The following is a 21,671-nucleotide window of genomic DNA, read 5'->3' as shown; positions in this document are numbered from 1 at the left end:
TTTTTCAACAGTATTTCAGTTATGTAACGGCGGGCAGTTAACCTAAACGGGGTTCCTGGATTCTGTACCAGTAAAAACCTGTTCTCCGCAAGTAACTGCCATCTTCCCAACATGAATCAGAGGTGGAGCACCAATGATGTCAGACACAATGTCTTTTATCAATACGCCCCGCCCGGGGATCGAACTCGCAACCTTGAGATCAGTATATCTGCGCTCTCCCTATTGAGCTAAACGGGCGGGTTCTGAATATTATTTTGACCATATGCATAGACATTACTAGAAGTAAATACTTGTAACAGTACTTTTAACCAAAGTAACATATTATAAAAGTCTCTTATCTTGTCCTTAATGTTTAAAATAACATTTAATATTTAAGTCTGGATTAATGATGGCAGAGACAGAAATGACAAGAAGCAGCACGCTCCAGTGCATCAAATGTGGCGTTCGTCCGCTGTGGAAAATAAATAGCTTACGTAAAAAGATGCATGCATACCTGTCTACATACTCGCAAGGATATCTGAGGTAATTTTCCGTCAGTTACTTTCTTTTGCTGTTGCCACTAACGAAATAGACTGGATAAAATATGACAGCTGGTAAGATTCTCTGTTTTCATTGTTTTTAAGTTTGCATTTTATCGATACTAATATCTAATTTTGTTTCTGCACATAACATCCAAGTAAGCATTTGGCGACGGCTAGACGTTGTATAGACGTCGGATAAACGTTGGATTTTGGTTGAATTTGGAAACCGTTGTTTAGACGTCGGGATTTGACCATTTTCCAACGTAAATCCTACTATTTGTAACCAAACTCCGACCATTTTTTAACGTAATTTGCGATCAAACAAGTAATCAACACATGCATTTTCTCGTCTTTATTTCCTATTTGGGCAACATTAAATATAATAAGTCCTAAAGATAATCCAATAATTGGGACATATGAAAGTTTGGACATTTTTGTGTGATCCTTCAACACCGCTAAAACATCCACCTGAAATGTATAAAATTCAATACTTTCGTCCGTTTTGCACATAAGCACATTTAAACAAGAAAATGTCTTTAAAATATACTAGTTTTGCTATTATACCCATTAGTTGTATAACATGAAATAATATTGAACGGACTTCTTATCTAGCCTAAATCCAGCCTAAATCCAGCGTCTCCTTGATGTCTAAATTTGACGTTTATTAGACGTCGTGGATATGACGTTGGTTAGACGTTGGTTACGTCGCGACCGAAATCAGTCTAAGATTCAACATTGATACGACGTAAAGTGTTTACTGGGATAGTAGTTATCATTTTTTCGTTAAAATGTATTAAAATACAAATATGTAATATATTTGACAAATTGAATCAATATGCAGCTTGCATTTTAATATTTGCATTTTTTGATTGGCCTTGGATTATTGCTTAAGATATGGCATCGGAAGGAAAACCAACGCTTGTGTCATCAGAATGGTTACAGAATCAGTTAAAGAGCAAAGAAGGCGTGTCCAGAAGACTTCGAATACTTGATACAACATTCGACAGATACAGACAAATTGACACATATAAAGATTGTTACCTAAAGTAAGTTTAATCAATATTTTTTTGTTGTTTTGGAGGTGACTTTCTATATAGCTTGGACGTAACGGTGCATTTATCCTTGTAACTATGTATGAACATAAATGATCAGGTTGAGGCATTATGAAATGTCCAATCATTTTTCCAAACGAATCGATAATTTACAATTAGTATTATCATTTTGGTACGAAATCTAGTCAGAGCTTGCATCACATTTTGTTTAAATTTCATAAATGTAGCTACAAAATATATAAAACAAAAACGAAATGGAGCTTAATTATCATATGCATAATTCATAATGTGACACATGACGAATAATTTGTCATAATATATTCATACTTTGTGCACCAGTGAATAAAAGTTTTTTTCTACTAAATGTTTTGTCTGACACCATAGCTGTCTTTTCAGAGTAGCCGAGGATTAATAAACCCGTCATAGTTAGTCATAGTTAGTTAGTTTCTTTGGTAGGAACCGTGTTCTGACATTCTTAGCAAGCTTACACATATTTCAGTTTAAAGCTGCCAAATGCCAAACTTCTTGTACAGTCTCCGGCAGCTGAATGGAACATACCAAATCGAGTGCACCCGGTGCGTAGCCCTTCCAGTTAAATTTAGACTGAAACTGGCCAGGAAACAAAGCTGTCCGGTGAAATAAACATGTCAAAAGCCAATGCCTTATCTGTTGTTTTTTTTTTTCAACAGAGAACATGTACCAACTGCTCTTTTCTTCGACCTACATAAATGCGTGCAAAGTACATCTGAAATACCCCGTAACTTACCGGAGGCAAACAGCTTCACAGAGTACGTGCGAAGTTTGGGAGTGTGGCCTGATACACATGTAATCGTATATGACCGGGATGATCTTGTGCCAGCATTTCGTACATGGTGGCTATTTAGGGTAAGCCAATTTCTTCTATCTAAGTTTGATATACTTAATGGGCAAAGTGTTTCTTTGTTTTCAATTAGTATATTTTTACAAACCCAAGCTCTAGCTACTAAACGTGTAGAATGTTGTAATATCCTTTTAAATATTTCAGTTATATGGGCACAAAATGTGTCAATTTTGGATGGTGGTTTAGAAAAATGGAAAGCAAATGGATATGAAATAGCAAGCGATATACCAGACGTTGAGGTAGGCATGCAACTTGTCTTTGCATATCTAGAAGAAAAACATCCATAAGCCATATACATGATTATGACTGTTTTAGAAGCAGACCTAACTAATCCTATTCCTTGATATATATTCTATCAAAAATTTACAATTTTGTTTCATATAGCCAGGTCCAGTTTAGATTACAAATCACTGTTCAGTGCTAAACAACTCAATTATCTTTATTAATTTCAAATCATAAAAGGTGACACAAGAGTCTCATTTATTGTCGAAATAAAAAAGGTAAACTTGTTCCCCGTGACGATTTTGTCACTCTTTTCAAAGCGGTACCCGACTGTATTCCTTCTTCGTGTTTATATTTTAGTTCTTATTATTGTATTCGTGTGTGTTTATGTATACATTACGCATGGACTCAGCTGATGTGTGCATATAATTTACACATAACCCATATTGCCATGTGTGGTGCTGTACGGACGGCTGTATCCTTAAATGTTGCTTTTCATGTTGGACTTTTGTCACTTGTTTCTTATATATCTTCTTAAAGAGATCTTACCCATTAGGTTTATTTGTTACTGAAATTCATCAAAATTACACTGCTGAGAAATGAATTTATTCTTATAATGACGCCGGGGTTTACTCCACCAAATAGAACCTCTGCTTTCATTTTTCCTACCAAACTATATCAAAAACATACCCACTGTGAAATTAAATTAAAAACTTCCTCTTACAGGGTTTTTCTAATTGACCTTCTTACATATCAATCACTTGCAAAAATATCATAATTATCTCCTCTATAAAAGGCGAAAGGATATATTTTTAACTTGTACAACAGTATAAATATAAAATGCTTACTACTTTGAAAAAACACAATTTCAGCAGTAACAAATAACGAAAAGTGAATATCACAGCCCAAGAAATCGAAGAATTCTATCAAATAAAAATACATAATTTTGGCCGTACAAGAACAAAATGAATAGAATCGGTATTGCGCAACATTCGCATTTTGAGGAGCTGTTTTTGTTCTTTCCAGAGATCAAATTTTAGCATAAACATGAATAAAACCCTTTTGCACTCATATGAAGATATGTTTGATAATGTGGCGAAGAGTAAGAACAGACAGATAGTTGATTCCAGAATGAGAGACGACCCTAAAATGATAGACCGTAAGCATAATCTACCTACTTCTATTTTCAATTAAGTTTAATAAGTGAACTCAAAATAAAAAAAAAACCGAGGATTAAATTTCATTTAATTATAGCACAGAATGTAGCCAGTATTCGAGACAAAAACAGTTGAAAATATAGAAATATTTCCGACTTTCGTCGTTTTTTTAATTAGTATATAGTGAATAATTTACAGAAAAAATAGTGTCGGTTTCGTGTGTCATAAAGAAAGATAACATTATAATCACATGCTATGATCCTGGGAATTTATCATTAATTTGCGTTTAATTACTGCACATTGTACATATAGACGAAATGAAAGTATTTAGTTTTACTATAAATAAAACGATATATCTACAGAATAGATTGACATTTAAATATTTTCTAAAGAAGAAAAGACACTGATCATCATTGTTTTAAGTAAAATTATTCTAGAAATGTTACCTTTGAATGTAAAAACTGCTGTCGTTTACGTTTACAAAAATACCCGTTCCTTCGTTGGAATATGACACAAATAACAGAGCGGTTTTTTCGTCATTAAAATTCCATTTTTGGCAGTAGAATTTAGCATTTTTATATCTTATTATTTATCTGTTCGTCGTTTGTTTCATTCAGTCCATAGTTCAATTTTAATTATGTACTTTTAGTTGCAATGGATGGCGGCATAATACCAAACTCGAAAATTGTGTCATACACGGACTTGTTTAACGAGGACCAAACAATGAAATCACCACCGATGCTGAAGGCATGTAAGAATTTTAAACATACACTTAGAATTTATGTTTTGTGTTAGCTAATAAAAGAGATTAAGAACTATCTATTTAAGGCAGTTTATTGACTTTATGTCGATAGGTTTTTATTTGCCAGTTCATTTTATGATGTTGGAATGACTTCTGTAAGATTGCATGTGTATTCCGTGTTCAACTTGATTGGTAACGATTCCGTTCGAACATCTAATCAAATCAAAACATTCATATATCAAAATACAATTGAAAATCGGTATCTCGAATTGCAAGGGATCGAGCGTTTTATTTTTAGATAACCGAAATTCGACAAAAAAAAATGACATTCTTTGTACCTGTTTTCGGGACGGAACTTGAAAATGTCTTCGAGTTCGAGATATTGAGTTTCAACAGTACATTAACATTAATATTTGGTAAAATACTAGGTCTCAATAAAGTATTTGTATAAAATACATTAAGTAACACAGTAGTTTACATGTCTTACCTCCCTTAGACTACTGACATGATGGGAACATACAAGACGTTGTGCACCATAAGAATCAATATTTGAAGTTTCAACCCAACAATGAACATTGGACTCAATTGTTTGTTGTCATATTTTTGATTCAGTATTGCTAAAGTCTTTGCCATTATTTTGGCCTTTATACAACATTTAGCTTGTGTATGCAATAGAGGCTGTATTTTTCAACTGACCAACATGAAATTTGGTCAGAATGATTATCGTGATGAAATCTAGGCCAAGTTCGAAAATGTGTTATCTGGGGTCAAAAACTAGGTCACTAGGTCAAATCAAAGAAAAACATTTTGTATGCGATAGAGGCTGTATTTTTCAATTGATCTTCATGAAATTTGGTCAGAATGATTGCCTTGATAAAATCTAGGTCGAATTTGAATATGGGTTATCAGGGGTTAAAAACTAGGTCACTAGGTCAAATCAAAGAAAAACCTTGTGTATGCGATAGAGGCTGTATTTTTCAATTGATCTTTATGAAATTTAGCAAGAATGATTGCCTTGATAAAATCTAGGTCAAGTTTGAATATGGGTCATCTGGGATTAAAACTAGGTCACTAGGTCAAATCAAAGAAACACCTTTTGTATGCGATAGAGGCTGTATTTTTCAATTGATCTTCGTGAACTTTAGTCAGAATGATTGCCTTGATGAAATCTAGGTCAATAAAATATGGGTCATTTGGGGTCAACAACTAGGTCACTAGGTCAAATCAAATAAGAACCTTGTGTATGCGATAGAAGCTGTATTTTTCAATTGATCTTCATGAAATTTGGTCAGAATAATTGCCTTGATGCAATCTAGGTCAAGTTCGAATATGGATCATCTGGGGTGAAAAAGTAGCTCACTAGGTCAAATCAAAGAAAAACCCTGTGTATGCGATAGAAGCTGTATTTTTCAATTGATCTTCATAAAATTTGGTCAGAATGATTGCCTTGATAAAATCTAGGTCAAATTCGAATATGGATCATCTGGGGTTAAAAAGTAGATCACTAGGTCAAATCAAAGAAAAACATTGTGTATGCGATAGAGGCTGTATTTTTCAATTGATCTTCATGAACGTTGATCAGAATTATTGCCTTGATGAAATCTAGGTCAAATTTGAATATGGGTCATCTGGCTTCAAAAACTAGGTCACTAGGTCATATCAAATAAAATACTTGTTTAAACTCAATAGACCACATTTTTGGTCCAATTCTAATGAAAATTGGCTAGAATATTTGTTTCCATGAAATCCCTAGGTCAAACATGTTTACACTGTTATGGTGTGTTTCTCAGGTGAACGACCTAGAGCCATCTTGGCCCTCTTGTTTATTTACCTCTTTCGATTTCGAATGAAAATATTGTTGAAAAAGATACAATGAAATATAATTAGACGATTAAGTGCATGCATGATACACAAACTCACATTTTTGCTTTGAAATCACTGTTTTGCTTCAGTAATTGTAGACAGTGAAAACATTTGAAGCATTGAAATATTAATATCATTATTACTTTTAACGTTAAGGCACACATTTCAATCAATATATTCTGTATTGACAATTGCACATGTATATGCGATATTCATTTAACTATTTGTAAATATGATCTGTTCCTCTCATCAGAATGAATGAACACGATTAAGTTTCAGTAATGAATTTATGTAACTGTAATCTTACCAAAATACTCACGTCTTCCATGGTGCCTCCTTTTTCCTAGTATTTGATGTGGCTGGCGTTGATACCTGTTCGCCAATGGTAGTGACCTGTAACACTGGCATGACAGCCTGCTGTGTAGCTGCTGCTATGCATATCCTTGGACAGGACATACCCGTCTATTATGTAGGTCTATTTGAATTTGTAGTTATTGTGTTAGCGCTTTTCTAGGTCTAATTTCTTGTTTCTACTTTCAAATCAAGCCTGCCCGCTTAGCTCAATAGGGAGAGCGCAGATCTACGGAGGTCGTGAGTTCGAGCCCTGGGCGAGGCGTATGATCTCCGTGACGATTTGATAAAATACATATTGTTTCTGGTATCATTGTGGGGAAGTTGGCAGTTACTTGCTGAGAACAGGTTTATACTGGTACAGACTCCGGGAACACTGGTTAGGTTAACTGCCCGCCGTTACATAACTGAAATACTGTTGAAAAAATGGCGTAAAACACAAAACAAACAAACAAAAACTTTCAAATCATGTTAGTGACGAAATCTATAGGCCGATCTTCTGGAAGCATAGAACGCACCCAAGCAAACCACCCCATAACAGAATTTGGTTGTCTGTTCATGAGGGGTAATGGAAGTGCAACACCACGTATGACCCCTAGCACCGGTTTAAAGGCTAATCAGGAGCTCTGTATAAACCTTTAGTGTCCTAGCCGTTTTTCGGATTTCTACTTTCTTAAAATTTCGTCTTCAGTCTTTGAGAAAATAAAATACTTTTATTTATGATCTGGACATTGGTTTTAATGAAATAATTACCATTTACACGTTTAGAAATACACGACGTTACGCCGTGTATCTATCTAATAAATGTAAGACGTTCAGTTGTTATACAAGAGTATGTTTATTATTTTCATCTAGACGAAAGGCAAAACACACTTCATCAATTGATTTTGTACAATTTCTTCCTTTATAGGGTTCTTGGACTGAATGGAGACATCGTGCGCCTGAAGAATTAAAACAACGAGTAAAAGCAGACGATTAAATTTCACATTGAACTTTAAAACCTAGCAAAGGAAACAGTAATCACCACAATATTAGAATTTATGAATATATCAGTGTCTTCCTTAAGATTACTTGTTTAATGGTATTAAATGTATTTCTTCAGACTTTTAATATATATAAATGATATTATAGCATAGTGCAGCAGTTTTCCTTTGATCTTTGCAGTATGTTAAACATGGTAACACACATTAATACTACAAAATCTGTGCTGATATTTTACAAAATTGTTACGATATATATCAACCACAGAAATCTCTATAGAGTTTCATTAGAAAGAAACTGTTGCGATATATATTAGCGCAGTAAAACTGTTCCGATATATATCGCAACACTTTTTCTCTATTGAGGGAGTATAATTTTTTCCTTTCAAAGAAAAGATGATTTTGGCTCCAATTTACAGTTCACAGAGAAAGAATTGTCACAAACACCTACATTTATAAAGTGAAAGAATAAAGAAACTAGAATATTTCAAAAACTCTATAGTCATCACCAAATTCAGAAATACATGAAATATATGAAATTCTGAGATTTCTCAAATGTTTCTTTTTCTTTGATTTTTTTTTTGTTTTTACAAACTAAACAACAAGTTTTACAATATGTTTGGCCAATGAAAACCAATGCAGAAATCTGTTGGATACTTTTATCTTGGGAACACATTTTCTAAAACAGAAGTTTTAGTGTTTCAGTCAGCGGGGCGCAGAAAGGGACTCAAAAGAGTAAAAATAATAATAAATTTAAATGAAAATAATATATAAATTTTAATGATAAAACTATGCAATAAAACAGTTATAATATGTAATGCTCGTGTGTTACGAGCATATATCAAGAGCTAGGGGTACATCTCGGTATTTTTCTCTGCACATATCTGTCTCGGCCTACCGGTCTCGACGATATGTACAGGGAAAAATACCCTCGATGTACCCCTAACTCTGATATATCCTGGTAACACACTCTCACACATACTATAACTATTACATATATAAGCGGTGAAGAAAGTAGGTTTTGAGCTGTAAGTACAAGAAAGTGCCTTAGTTACAAGTCATTATCGGTGGAAACAGGAGTGTGTTGTGTTAAATGCTTGTCTAACGTTTTTTATTCTCCAGAATTGTCCACCAGTCTTGCTTTAGGACTGTCTCTTCCTTAGAAAATACCAAATAGATATATGTTCAGTCGAGGGTATTTCTGCAGAATCTACTCAAACTCACTAGACAACTGTACGTCTCGATTTCATTTTGAATATTTTATCCCTGTTTGGCTTATTTCAATACGTCTAGGACGACTGTTCACTTGTTATTTTTCCTGTTGTTATGTCCCAATGCAACGAAGAAGACGAGTGGGTGTATTATGTTCGATATGCCCGCTGTTATTGTCTGTTGACATCTGGGTACATCTTGATTCCTGATGTGCTAATTCGTGTCACAATAGTTATTGTGCCCATCTCGTGGAATATCATGTTATGGACTGGTAAGAACGTAGGCGCTAGACGTGTTGGCATGGGATTAGATGGATGGAAGAGATAGTAATGTATCAGTGTGTGCGTTTTCGTTCTTTGTTATGTGAATTTTTTCATTGATGATCTGAAGTAGTTCAACATTGAATAAAACTTACATGAGTTTTAGGGGGTCTACGTTCTTTGAACACACGTCCTTGTTTTATATCTATTATTAAATGATAAATTTCAGAAGTTTTTGTTTCACATTATAACCCGACCCATTTCTTTCCAGCTTGAGACCGACATCTATCTGATTTGGTATTCAACAACTGACTAATGTTTTCTTATTTACTGGGACACATACTGTTATTGTGTCAATTTCGTACTTAGTGTATAATTACTCGCATAGATAGTGCAAAAGCCCTTTGTCATCAGTAAGGTTTTGTTTTGTTGTTGTCTCCCTTAGGTAGTTTATCCTATGGTCAAGCAGTCAGATTTCAGATATTCAACCAGTCAGATTTGAGTGTTTTATAAACTGTTCAAGTAAGATACATATGTTATTAAAAAGTTGGCATTCTGTCTTATCTACTTACCTAACGTCATAAATTTAGTAGAATTCCTTTTCCTCATCGCAAGGGCAATGTCATTTATTTAGAAGCAGATTTTGGCATTAAATAATAATAACAACAAAGGCAGTATATTAAACTGTGAATGTAAAAGTCTGATTTTCTTAAGGTTCAACATACAAACATATACACGTGTCTGTTGAATTTGCAAAGGGAAATAATTCTGGCAATGAAAATGACGCGAAATTCCCCCCTCCAAGGGCCCCGGCCCCAATCCCCCAAAATGTAGAGAGGGCCCTGCACATATATGATATATAGTAGATGATCATTTTTGTTTTGATTTGATGAAAATGTTTTATTTTATGTTACTTGAAATGTTTTTTTACTAAATTAAATGTTAATTGTCATAATTAATAAGGACAAGGTAATTTATATGCACATAGGAATGTTAACAACATTTTATGGACTTAAGCTGATTAAATCAAAGTTGTTTTCACAGGTAATTATCACATATTGACAGTGCTACACAATGAGATACAATTACTATATAATATATAGGTGGTACACTAAGTGTCAAAGTGGTACATAAAGTGTCTGGTACATAAAGTGACTGGTGACATTGCGTATTCAATCCTTGGTTCAGTGCAAACTTATTATATACCTATCGCCATTTGAAGCATACATAGATTCCTCTAACATTTGTGATTGTTAGTTGGTAAAACAAATAATTGTCACCTGCTTCATGTGCTTGAGGTAATCTTTTTTAAAATCCAATTAAGATTACAATACACAAAAGCTTGACACTCATTGTCCGGTTTTATGTATTATATACTTTTGCGACCATGAAAAAACGTCTGAATTTCAGAATTCAGTGTTCCCGGAATTCAGAGTGCTTTTTAAATCGAATTTATATGAGAAAAGCTCGGAACTTGGAAAAGCATCCTATTTTTTAGAGGATTTGGGTTTTTAGAGACCGGCTTTCTGAGTTTCCATGCTCGCACAAAATTCATCACTTTTTCTTACTTCGAAATTTTGCCTCGAAACTCTTGCAAGACCTTGGATATTGGTAAGTTATTTTATATCATGTACAACTCTGTGTACATACGCAGGTTTAGTCTTTGTGTTTTCAATAGAATAGTCAATTAATAAATCTGTTATTCAATTGACTTTGACATTTGGCATAAAAAGAAACTCAAAGTTTGTGCACGTGTACCACTCGTTAACATTGATTAACTACTTGTGACTATTATGGAGGACGATAACTTACAAGTTTTAAAATTTTAAGGAATGTTCTTTTTTTAAAAATACTATTTTACCACATGCCTAGCCAAAATCAGAAGTTGATACTTGAAAATGTGTTATTCAAAATAACATAAATATGTTAGTGTCTTATCATGTCCTAAATGTTAAATTTTGTATTTAAGTTTTGTTTCATGACGGAAAAGAAGCAGCACGCTCCAGTGCATCAAATGTGGCGTTCGTCCGCCGTAGAAAAGAAATGACTTACGTAAAAGGATGCATTCATACCTGTCTACACACACACAATAGTTGAGGTAATTTTCCGACTTTGTTTTCTGTTGTAAACTCTAAAGCTGTTGCTGCTAACAAAAATTGACAGGATATAATACGGCAGCTGGTAAGATTCTTCATTTGTTTGCATTTAATCGATACTGAAACCTAGTTTTATCAATAGCATAACATGTTCATTTGTTCATTGAAATGTATTAATGTACAAATATGTATTATATTCGACAACTGCAACATATACAACTTGCATTTTAATGCTTGCATTTTCAATTGACCTTGAATTATTGCTTAAGGCATGGCATCAGCCGGAAAACCAACGCTTGTGTCATCGGAATGGTTACATGATCAACTGAAGAACAACAAGGGCGTGTCCAGAAGTGTTCGAATACTTGATACAACATTCGACAGATACAGAAAACTTGACACATATAAAGACTGTTACCTAAAGTAAGTTTAATCAATATTTTCATTTGTTTTGGAGGTGACTTTCTATATAGCTTGGAAGTAAGGATGCATTTATCCTTGTAACTATGTATGAAGATAAATGATCAGGTTGCGGCATTTTGCAATGTCCAAACATTTTTCCAAAGGAATCGATAATTTATTATCATTATGGTACGAAATCTAGTCAGATCTTGCATCACATTTTTGTTTAAGTTTCATAAATGTAACTACAAAATATATAAAACAAAAACGAAATGGAGCTTAATTATCATATGCATAATTCATAATGTGACACATGACGAATAATTTATCATAATATATTCATACTTTTTGCACCAGTGAATAAAAGTTTTTTTTCTACTAAATGTTTTGTCTGACACCATAGCTGTCTTTTCAGAGTAGCCGAGGATTAATAAACCCGTCATAGTCATAGTTAGTTAGTTTCTTTGGTAGGAACCGTGTTCTGACATTCTTAGCAAGCTTACACATATTTCAGTTTAAAGCTGCCAAATGCCAAACTTCTTGTACAGTCTCCGGCAGCTGAATGGAACATACCAAATCGAGTGCACCCGGTGCGTAGCCCTTCCAGTTAAATTTAGACTGAAACTGGCCAGGAAACAAAGCTGTCCGGTGAAATAAACATGTCAAAAGCCAATGCCTTATCTGTTTTTTTTTCAATAGAGAACATGTACCAACTGCTCTTTTCTTCGACCTACATAAATGCGTGCAAAGTACATCTGAAATACCCCGTAACTTACCGGAGGCAAACAGCTTCACAGAGTACGTGCGAAGTTTGGGAGTGTGGCCTGATACACATGTAATCGTATATGACCGGGATGATCTTGTGCCAGCATTTCGTACATGGTGGCTATTTAGGGTAAGCCAATTTCTTCTATCTAAGTTTGATATACTTAATGGGCAAAGTGTTTCTTTGTTTTCAATTAGTATATTTTTACAAACCCAAGCTCTAGCTACTAAACGTGTAGAATGTTGTAATATCCTTTTAAATATTTCAGTTATATGGGCACAAAAATGTGTCAATTTTGGATGGTGGTTTAGAAAAATGGAAAGCAAATGGATATGAAATAGCAAGCGATATACCAGACGTTGAGGTAGGCATGCAACTTGTCTTTGCATATCTAGAAGAAAAACATCCATAAGCCATATACATGATTATGACTGTTTTAGAAGCAGCCCTAACTAATCCTATTCCTTGATATATATTCTATCAAAAATTTACAATTTTGTTTCATATAGCCAGGTCCAGTTTAGATTACAAATCACTGTTCAGTGCTAAACAACTCAATTATCTTTATTAATTTCAAATCATAAAAGGTGACACAAGAGTCTCATTTATTGTCGAAATAAAAAAGGTAAACTTGTTCCCCATGACGATTTTGTCACTCTTTTCAAAGCGGTACCCGACTGTATTCCTTCTTCGTGTTTATATTTTAGTTTTTATGCCCCCCTTTGAAAAAGGAGGGGTATATTGTTTTGCAGATGTCGGTCGGTCGGTCGGTCGTAATATAGACCTATCCGTTTCCGGATGATAACTCAAGAACGCTTGGGCCTAGGATCATGAAAGTTGATAGGGAGGTTGATCATCACCAGTAGATGACCCCTATTGATTTTGAGGTCTGTATGTCAAAGGTCAAGGTCACAGTGACCCTGAATAGTAAAACGGTTTCCGGATGATAACTCAAGAACGCTTGGGCCTAGGATCATGAAAGTTGATAGGGAGGTTGGTCATGACCAGCAGACAACCCCTATTGATTTTGAGGTCAGTAGGTTAAAGGTCAAGGTCACAGTGACCCTGAACAGTAAAACAGTTTCCGGATGATCACTCAAGAACGCTTAGGCCTAGGATCACGAAAGTTGATAGGGAGGTTGGTCATGACCAGCAGGTGACCCCTATTGATTTTGAGGTCAGTATGTCAAAGGTCAAGGTCACAGTGACCAGGAAGATTAAAATGGTTTCCAGGCAATAACTCAAGAACGCTTGGGCCTAGTGTCAGGAAAATTGATAGTTAGGTTGGCCATGACCAGCAGATGACCCCTATTGATTTTGAGGTCAGTATGTTAAAGGTCAAGGTCACAGTGACCCTGAACAGTAAAACAGTTTCCGGATGATAACTCAAGAACGCTTAGGCCTAGGATCACGAAAGTTGATAGGGAGGTTGGTCATGACCAGCAGGTGACCCCTATTGATTTTGAGGTCATTAGGTCAAAGGTCAAGGTCACATTGGCCAGGAACAGTTAAATGGTTTCTGATCTTCTTGTCCAAAACCATAGGGCCTAGGGCTTTGATATTTGGTATGTAGCAAAATCTAGTGGTCCTCTACCAAGATTGTACAGATTATTTCACTGGGGTCAAATATGGCCCCACCTCTAGGGTCACATGGTTTATATAGCCTTATATAGGAAAAAACTTTGAAAAACCTCTTGTCCAAAACCACAGGGCCTAGGGCTTTGATATTTTGTATATGACATCATCTAGTGATCCTCTACTAAGATTATTCAAATTATTCCCCAAGGGTCAAATATGGCTCCGCCCTGTGGGTCACATGGTTTACATATATTTATTTACAGTGTGCATATAATTTCTGTTCCTTGTGCAATTACTAAATGCATCAAGGGGGGCATTTCGTGTTCGACGAGCTCTTGTTATTATTGTATTCGTGTGTGTTTATGTATACATTACGCATGGACTCAGCTGATGTGTGCATATAATTTACACATAACCCATATTGCCATGTGTGGTGCTGTACGGACGGCTGTATCCTTAAATGTTGCTTTTCATGTTGGACTTTTGTCACTTGTTTCTTATATATCTCCTTAAAGAGATCTTACCCATTAGGTTTGTTTGTTACTGAAATTCATCAAAATTACACTGCTGAGAAATGAATTTATTCTTATAATGACGCCGGGGTTTACTCCACCAAATAGAACCTCTGCTTTCATTTTTCCTACCAAACTATATCAAAAACATACCCACTGTGAAATTAAATTAAAAAACTTCCTCTTACAGGGTTTTTCTAATTGACCTTCTTACATATCAATCACTTGCAAAAATATCCTAATTATCTCCTCTATAAAAGGCCAAAGGATATATTTTCAACTTGTACAACAGTATAAATATAAAATGCTTACCATTTTGAACAAACACAATTTCAGCAGTAGCAAATGACCAAAAAGGGAATATCACAGCCCAAGAAATCGAAGAATTCTATCAAATAAAAATACATAATTTTGGCCGTACAAGAACAAAATGAATAGAATCGGTATTGCGCAACATTCGCATTTTGAGGAGCTGTTTTTGTTTTTTCCAGAGATCAAATTTTAGCATAAACATGAATAAAACCCTTTTGCACTCATATGAAGACATGTTTGATAATGTGGCGAAGAGTAAGAACAGACAGATAGTGGATTCCAGAATGAAAAACGACCCTAAAATGATAGACCGTAAGCATAATCTACCTACTTCTATTTCTAATTTAGTTTAATAAGTGAACTCAAAATAAAAAAAGAAAAACGAGGATTAAATTTCATTTAATTATAGCACAGAATGCAGCCAGTATTCGAGACAAAAACAGTTTAAAATATAGAAATATTTCCGACTTTCGTCGTTTTTTTTAATTACTATATAGTGAATAATTTACAGAAAAAATAGTGTCGGTTTCGTGTGTCATAAAGAAAGATAACATTATAATCACACGCTATGATCCTTGGAATTTATCATTAAATTGCGTTTAATTACTGCACATTGTACATATAGACGAAATGAAAGTATTTAGTTTTACTATTAATTAAACGATATATCTACAGAATAGATTGACATTTAATTATTTTCTAAAGAAGAAAAGACACTGATCATCATTGTTTTAAGTAAAATTATTCTAGAAATATTATCTTTGAATGTAAAAACTGGTGTCGTTTACGTTTACAAAAATACCCGTTCCTTCGTTGGAATATGACACAAATAACACAGCGGTTTTTTCGTCATTAAAATTCCATTTTTTGGCAGTAGAATTTAACATTTTTATACCTTATTATTTATCTGTTCGTCGTTTGTTTCAGTTTCATTCAGTCCATAGTTCAATTTTAATTATGTACTTTTAGTTGCAATTGATGGCGGCATAATACCAAACTCGAAAATTGTGTCATACACGGACTTGTTTAACGAGGACCAAACAATGAAATCACCACCGATGCTGAAGGCATGTAAGAATTTTAAACATACACTTAGAATTTATGTTTTGTGTTAGCTAATAAAAGAGATTAATAACTATCTATTTAAGGCAGTTTATTGACTTTATGTCGATAGGTTTTTATTTGCCAGTTCATTTTATGATGTTGGAATGACTTCTGTAAGATTGCATGTGTATTCCGTGTTCAACTTGATTGGTAACGATTCCGTTCGAACATCTAATCAAATCAAAACATTCATATAACAAAATACAATTGAAAATCGGTATCTCGAATTGCAAGGGATCGAGCGTTTCATTTTTAGATAACCGAAATTCGACAAAAAAAAAAAAAAAAATGACATTCTTTGCACCTGTTTTCGGGACGGAACTTGAAAATGTCTTCGAGTTCGAGATATTGAGTTTCAACAGTACATTAACATTAATATTTGGTAAAATACTAGGTCTCAATAAAGTATTTGTATAAAATACATTAAGTAACACAGTAGTTTACATGTCTTACCTCCCTTAGACTACTGACATGATGGGAACATACAAGACGGTGTGCACCATAAGAATCAATATTTGAAGTTTCAACCCAACAATGAACATTGGACTCAATTGTTTGTTGTCATATTTTTGATTCAGTATTGCAAAAGTCTTTGCCATTATTTTGGCCTTTATACAACATTTAGCTTGTGTATGCAATAGAGGCTGTATTTTTCAACTGATCTTCATGAACTTTGGTCAGAATGATTGCCTTGATGAAATCTAGGTCAAATTTGAATATGGGTTATCAGGGGTTAAAAACTAGGTCACTAGGTCAAATCAAAGAAAAACCTTGTGTATGCGATAGAGGCTGTATTTTTCAATTGATCTTTATGAAATTTAGCAAGAATGATTGCCTTGATAAAATCTAGGTCAAGTTTGAATATGGGTCATCTGGGATTAAAACTAGGTCACTAGGTCAAATCAAAGAAACACCTTTTGTATGCGATAGAGGCTGTATTTTTCAATTGATCTTCGTGAACTTTAGTCAGAATGATTGCCTAGGTCAAATCAAAGAAAAACCCTGTGTATGCGATAGAAGCTGTATTTTTCAATTGATCTTCATAAAATTTGGTCAGAATGATTGCCTTGATAAAATCTAGGTCAAATTCGAATATGGATCATCTGGGGTTAAAAAGTAGATCACTAGGTCAAATCAAAGAAACACCTTTTGTATGCGATAGAGGCTGTATTTTTCAATTGATCTTCGTGAACTTTAGTCAGAATGATTGCCTTGATGAAATCTAGGTCAAGGTAAAATATGGGTCATTTGGGGTCAACAACTAGGTCACTAGGTCAAATAAAATAAAAACCGTGTGTATGCGATAGAGGCTGTATTTTTCAATTGATCTTCATGAAATTTGGTCAGAATAATTGCCTTGATACAATCTAGGTCAAGTTCGAATATGGATCATCTGGGGTGAAAAAGTAGCTCACTAGGTCAAATCAAAGAAAAACCCTGTGTATGCGATAGAAGCTGTATTTTTCAATTGATCTTCATAAAATTTGGTCAGAATGATTGCCTTGATAAAATCTAGGTCAAATTCGAATATGGATCATCTGGGGTTAAAAAGTAGATCACTAGGTCAAATCAAAGAAAAACATTGTGTATGCGATAGAGGCTGTATTTTTCAATTGATCTTCATGAACGTTGATCAGAATGATTGCCTTGATGAAATCTAGGTCAAATTTGAATATGGGTCATCAGGCTTCGAAAACTAGGTCACTAGGTCATATCAAATAAAATACTTGTTTCAACTCAATAGACCACATTTTTGGTCCAATTCTAATGAAAATTGGCTGGAATATTTGTTTCCATGAAATCCCTAGGTCAAACATGTTTACACTGTTATGGTGTGTTTCTCAGGTGAACGACCTAGGGCCATCTTGGCCCTCTTGTTTATTTACCTCTTTCGATTTCGAATGAAAATATTGTTGAAAAAGATACAATGAAATATAATTAGACGATTAAGTGCATGCATGATACACAAACTCACATTTTTGCTTTGAAATCTCTGTTTTGCTTCAGTAACTGTAGACAGTGTAAACATTTGAAGCATTGAAATATTAATATCATTATTACTTTTAACGCTAAGGCACACATTTCAATCAATATATTCTGTATTGACAATTGCACATGTATATACAATATTTTTACTATTTGTAAATATGTGTGAAAAGATCTGTTCCTCTCATCAGAATGAATGAACACGATTAAGTTTCAGTAATGTATTTATGTAACTGTAATCTTACCAAAATACTCACGTCTTCCATGGTGCCTCCTTTTTCCTAGTATTTGATGTGGCTGGCGTTGATACATGTTCACCAATGGTAGTGACCTGTAACACTGGCATGACAGCCTGCTGTGTAGCTGCTGCTATGCATATTCTTGGGCAGGACATACCCGTCTATTATGTAGGTCTATTTGAATTTACATTTATTGTGTTATAGAGCTTTTCTAGGTCTAATTTCTTGTTTCTACTTTCAAACCAAGCCTGCTCGCTTAGCTGAATAGGGAGAGCGTAGATCTACAGATCGCGGGGTCGTGAGTTCGAGCCCTCGGCGAGGGGTATGTTCTTCGTGACGATTTGATAAAAGACATTGTGTCTGGTATAATTCGTCCTCCACCTCTGATTCATGTGGGGAAGTTGGCAGTTACTTGCGGAGAACGGATTTGTGTACTGGTACAGAATCCAGGAACACTGGTTAGATTAACTGTCCGCCGTTATATACTAGTAAATGAAATACTGTTGAAAAATGGCGTTAAACCCAAAACAAATCATGTTAGTGAATAAATCTATAGGCCGATCTTCCGGAAGCATAGAACGCAACAAAGCAAAACAGAATTGGGTTGTCTGTTCAAAAAGGGTAATGAAAGTGCAACACCACGCATATGACCCCTAGCAACGGTTTAAAGGCTAACTTTCAGTAGCTCTGTTTAAACGTTTGAATAGTGTCTGAGCCGTTTTTTGATTTCTACTTTCTTAAAATTTCGTTTTCAGTCTTTGAGAAAATAAAATACTTTTATTTATGATCTGGACATTGATTTCAATGAAATGATTACCATTTACACGTTTAAGACGTTCAGTTGTTATACAAGAGGATGTTTAATATTTTCATCTATACGAAAGGCAAAACACACTTCATCAATTGATTTTGTACATTTTTTTTCCGTTATAGGGTTCTTGGACTGAATGGAGACAACGCGCTCCCGAAGAGTTAAAACAACGAGTAAATGCAGACGATTAAATATCACATTGAACTTTAAATAATGCTATAGATGACCTAGCAAAGGAAACAGTAATCACCACAATATTAGAATTTATGAATATATCAGTGTCTTCCTTAAGATTACATGTTTAATGGTATTGAATGTATTTCTTCAGACTTTTAATATATATAAATGATAATATATAAACAGTGAAGAACGTAGGTTTTGAGTTGGATGTACCAAGAAAGAGCCTTAGTTACAAGTCATCGGTGGAAACAGGAATGTGTTGTGTTAAATGCTTGTTTTACGTTTTATTCTCCAGAATTGTCCATCAGTCTTACTTTAAGACTGTCTCTTCCTTAGAAAATACCAAATAGATATATGTTCAGTCGAGTGTATTTCTACAGAATCTACGCAAGCTCACTAGACATCTCTACGTCTCGATTTCATTTTGAATATATTATCCCTTTTTGGCTTACTTTCAATACTTCTAGGACGACTGTTCACTTGTTGTTTTTCCTGGTGGTCCCAATGCAACGAAGAAGACGAGTGGGTATATTATATTTGAAGTGCCCGTTGTTATTTGTCTGTTCACATCTGGGTACATCTTGATTCCTGATGTGCTAATTCGTGTCACAATAGTTATTGTGCCCATCTCGTGGAATATCATGTTATGGACTGGTAATCTTCATCTGAACGTAGGCTCTAGACGTGTTGGCATGAAAATAGATGGAAGGAAGAGATAGTAATGTATCAGTGTGTGCGTTTTCGTTCATCGTTATGTGGTTTTTTCATTGATGATCTGAAGTAGTTCAACATTGAATAAAAGTTACATGCGTTTTAGGGAGACTGCGTTCATTATTAATTAATAAATTTAAGTGATTTTAGTTTAATATTATAACCCGTTCCATTTCTTTCCAGCTTGGGACTGACAACTATCTGATTTGGTATTCAACAGCTTTTTATTGCCTTCATAGTTATCGGGACACATACTGTTATTGTGTCAATTTCGTACTTCGGTAAGAGTATGATTAATTGAACGATAGTGAAAAAGTACGCGGTTCAAAGCCCTTTGTCATCAGTAAGTTTTTGTTGTCTTCGTTTATCCTTTGGTCAAGCAGTCAGATTTCAGATATTCAACCAGTCAGAATAAAGTGTTTTATAAACTGTTCAAGTAAGAAACATACGTCATTAAAAAATTGGCATTCGGTCTTATTTACTTACCTAATGTCATAAATTTAGTAAAATTCTTTTTTCTCATCGCAAGGGCAATGTCATTTATTTAGAAGCAGATTTTGGCATTAAATAATAACAACAAAGGCAGTATATTAAACTGTGAATGTAAAAGTCTGATTTTCTTAAGGTTCTACATACAAACATATACACGTGTCTGTTGAATTTGCAAAGGGAAATAATTCTGGCATTCAAATCAATAAATATCAACTCTATGTCGCAATGAGGTTTTTCTACATAAATAAATAGAAAAGAATTGGTACCCCAATGCTCCAAAGAATCGGAATAACACTTTCATATACTAAAATAATGGAATAAGCTGTATAAGAAGAACAGTGGGAAACAGGTAACATTTAGTAAAACAGTAACAATTCTAAAGCATTGTACTACATTGCGCATTCAATCTCGGGTTCAGTGCAAACCTATTCTATACCTATCGGCATTTTCTAGATCTATGTATGAACTCATTAAACCAATGTAACCTTTTATCCAATTAAAACAAAAGCAAAAAGATTGAAACAACATTTGCTTTATCTCTTAAAATGTTTATATTTTCAAGAATATTGTTTGTTTGTTTGCTTGATTTGGGTTTAACGCTGTTTTTCAACAGTATTTCAGTTATATACCGGTGGACAGTTAACCTAACCGGTGTTCCTGGATTCTGTACCAGTACGAACATTTTCTCCACTTCCTCACATGAATCAGGGGTGGAGGACGAATGATATCAGACACAATGTCTTTTATCAAATCGTCACGGAGAACATACATGTACGTATTAGAACTCGCGACACCGAGATCTGTAGACCCGCGCTCTCCCTATTGAACTAAGTGGGCGGTTCAACAACTTAAAAGTAAAAGAACGTGAGACATTCTTATCACCTATACAAAACAAATACAAATCACATCAAATTTTGTATCCTTTCCGTGTCTTGCTTAAGCTTTATTGGACTAAACAAGCTAATTAAACCTGTTAATTAGATCTGCGTAGACTTTGAAAGAAACAAACGGTTTGGAATAGTCTGCACTGAATTTGAGAATTAATTTCTATTTTTAGAAAAACATCTAATTAAAAGTAACACAAACCAGGTAGTTAACACTGGATCTTAAAATAATAAAAACAGCAATTCATATAGTGTATATCTAGAATTATCAAGTAATAGATATTTGGTTAATTGTAACAAATTAAAGGCTAAAAACAAAAAAAACGGCAACAAATGAAAAAATGTATAATAGGTTAAT

General features: G+C 34.3%; 2 protein-coding genes across 6 annotated transcripts; both read left to right on the top strand.

Annotated features, from left to right (window-relative positions):
• Positions 1-413: 413 nt before the first annotated feature.
• On the top strand, positions 414-7,923 carry LOC128546199 (thiosulfate sulfurtransferase-like). Of its 3 annotated transcripts, none has more exons than XM_053521802.1 (7): positions 414-522; positions 1,414-1,567; positions 2,263-2,458; positions 3,702-3,834; positions 4,482-4,583; positions 6,785-6,906; positions 7,699-7,923. In XM_053521802.1, the coding sequence occupies exons 2-7, from the start codon at positions 1,416-1,418 to the stop codon at positions 7,765-7,767; spliced, it is 774 nt and encodes a 257-aa protein (XP_053377777.1). In that variant the 5' UTR covers positions 414-522; positions 1,414-1,415; the 3' UTR covers positions 7,768-7,923. The 3 variants fall into 3 exon arrangements, with proteins under 3 accessions (XP_053377777.1, XP_053377776.1, XP_053377778.1); XM_053521801.1 differs by having other exon boundaries at positions 445-593; XM_053521803.1 differs by lacking the exon at positions 7,699-7,923 and having other exon boundaries at positions 445-593; positions 4,482-4,579.
• Positions 7,924-11,312: 3,389 nt separating this feature from the next.
• Positions 11,313-19,701, top strand: LOC123528888 (thiosulfate sulfurtransferase-like). 3 transcript variants are annotated; one of them, XM_053521799.1, is made up of 8 exons: positions 11,323-11,338; positions 11,606-11,759; positions 12,438-12,633; positions 12,773-12,868; positions 15,086-15,218; positions 15,876-15,977; positions 18,282-18,403; positions 19,169-19,420. In XM_053521799.1, the coding sequence occupies exons 2-8, from the start codon at positions 11,608-11,610 to the stop codon at positions 19,235-19,237; spliced, it is 870 nt and encodes a 289-aa protein (XP_053377774.1). In that variant the 5' UTR covers positions 11,323-11,338; positions 11,606-11,607; the 3' UTR covers positions 19,238-19,420. The 3 variants fall into 3 exon arrangements, with proteins under 3 accessions (XP_053377775.1, XP_053377774.1, XP_053377773.1); XM_053521798.1 differs by having other exon boundaries at positions 11,330-11,421; XM_053521800.1 differs by lacking the exon at positions 12,773-12,868 and having other exon boundaries at positions 11,313-11,421; positions 19,169-19,701.
• Positions 19,702-21,671: the final 1,970 nt, after the last annotated feature.

This window comes from Mercenaria mercenaria, chromosome 13 (genome assembly GCF_021730395.1).
Source record: "Mercenaria mercenaria strain notata chromosome 13, MADL_Memer_1, whole genome shotgun sequence".
Lineage (NCBI taxonomy): Eukaryota > Metazoa > Mollusca > Bivalvia > Venerida > Veneridae > Mercenaria > Mercenaria mercenaria.
Note: the sequence above shows the minus strand (reverse complement) of the source record. Positions and strands in the feature narration are given on the sequence as shown.

Bases quoted from the DNA above. Each gene is read 5' to 3' on its own strand.
- LOC123528888 (XM_053521799.1), top strand. From the start codon at position 11,608: ATGGCATCAGCCGGAAAACCAACGCTTGTGTCATCGGAATGGTTACAT. The intron at 11,760-12,437 runs GTAAGTTTAATC...TTTTTTCAATAG, and splicing joins TATAAAGACTGTTACCTAAA to AGAACATGTACCAACTGCTC. The intron at 15,219-15,875 runs GTAAGCATAATC...ATGTACTTTTAG, and splicing joins CGACCCTAAAATGATAGACC to TTGCAATTGATGGCGGCATA.
- LOC128546199 (XM_053521801.1), top strand. The intron at 2,459-3,701 runs GTAAGCCAATTT...TGTTCTTTCCAG, and splicing joins GTACATGGTGGCTATTTAGG to AGATCAAATTTTAGCATAAA. The intron at 6,907-7,698 runs GTAGGTCTATTT...CTTCCTTTATAG, and splicing joins AGGACATACCCGTCTATTAT to GGTTCTTGGACTGAATGGAG.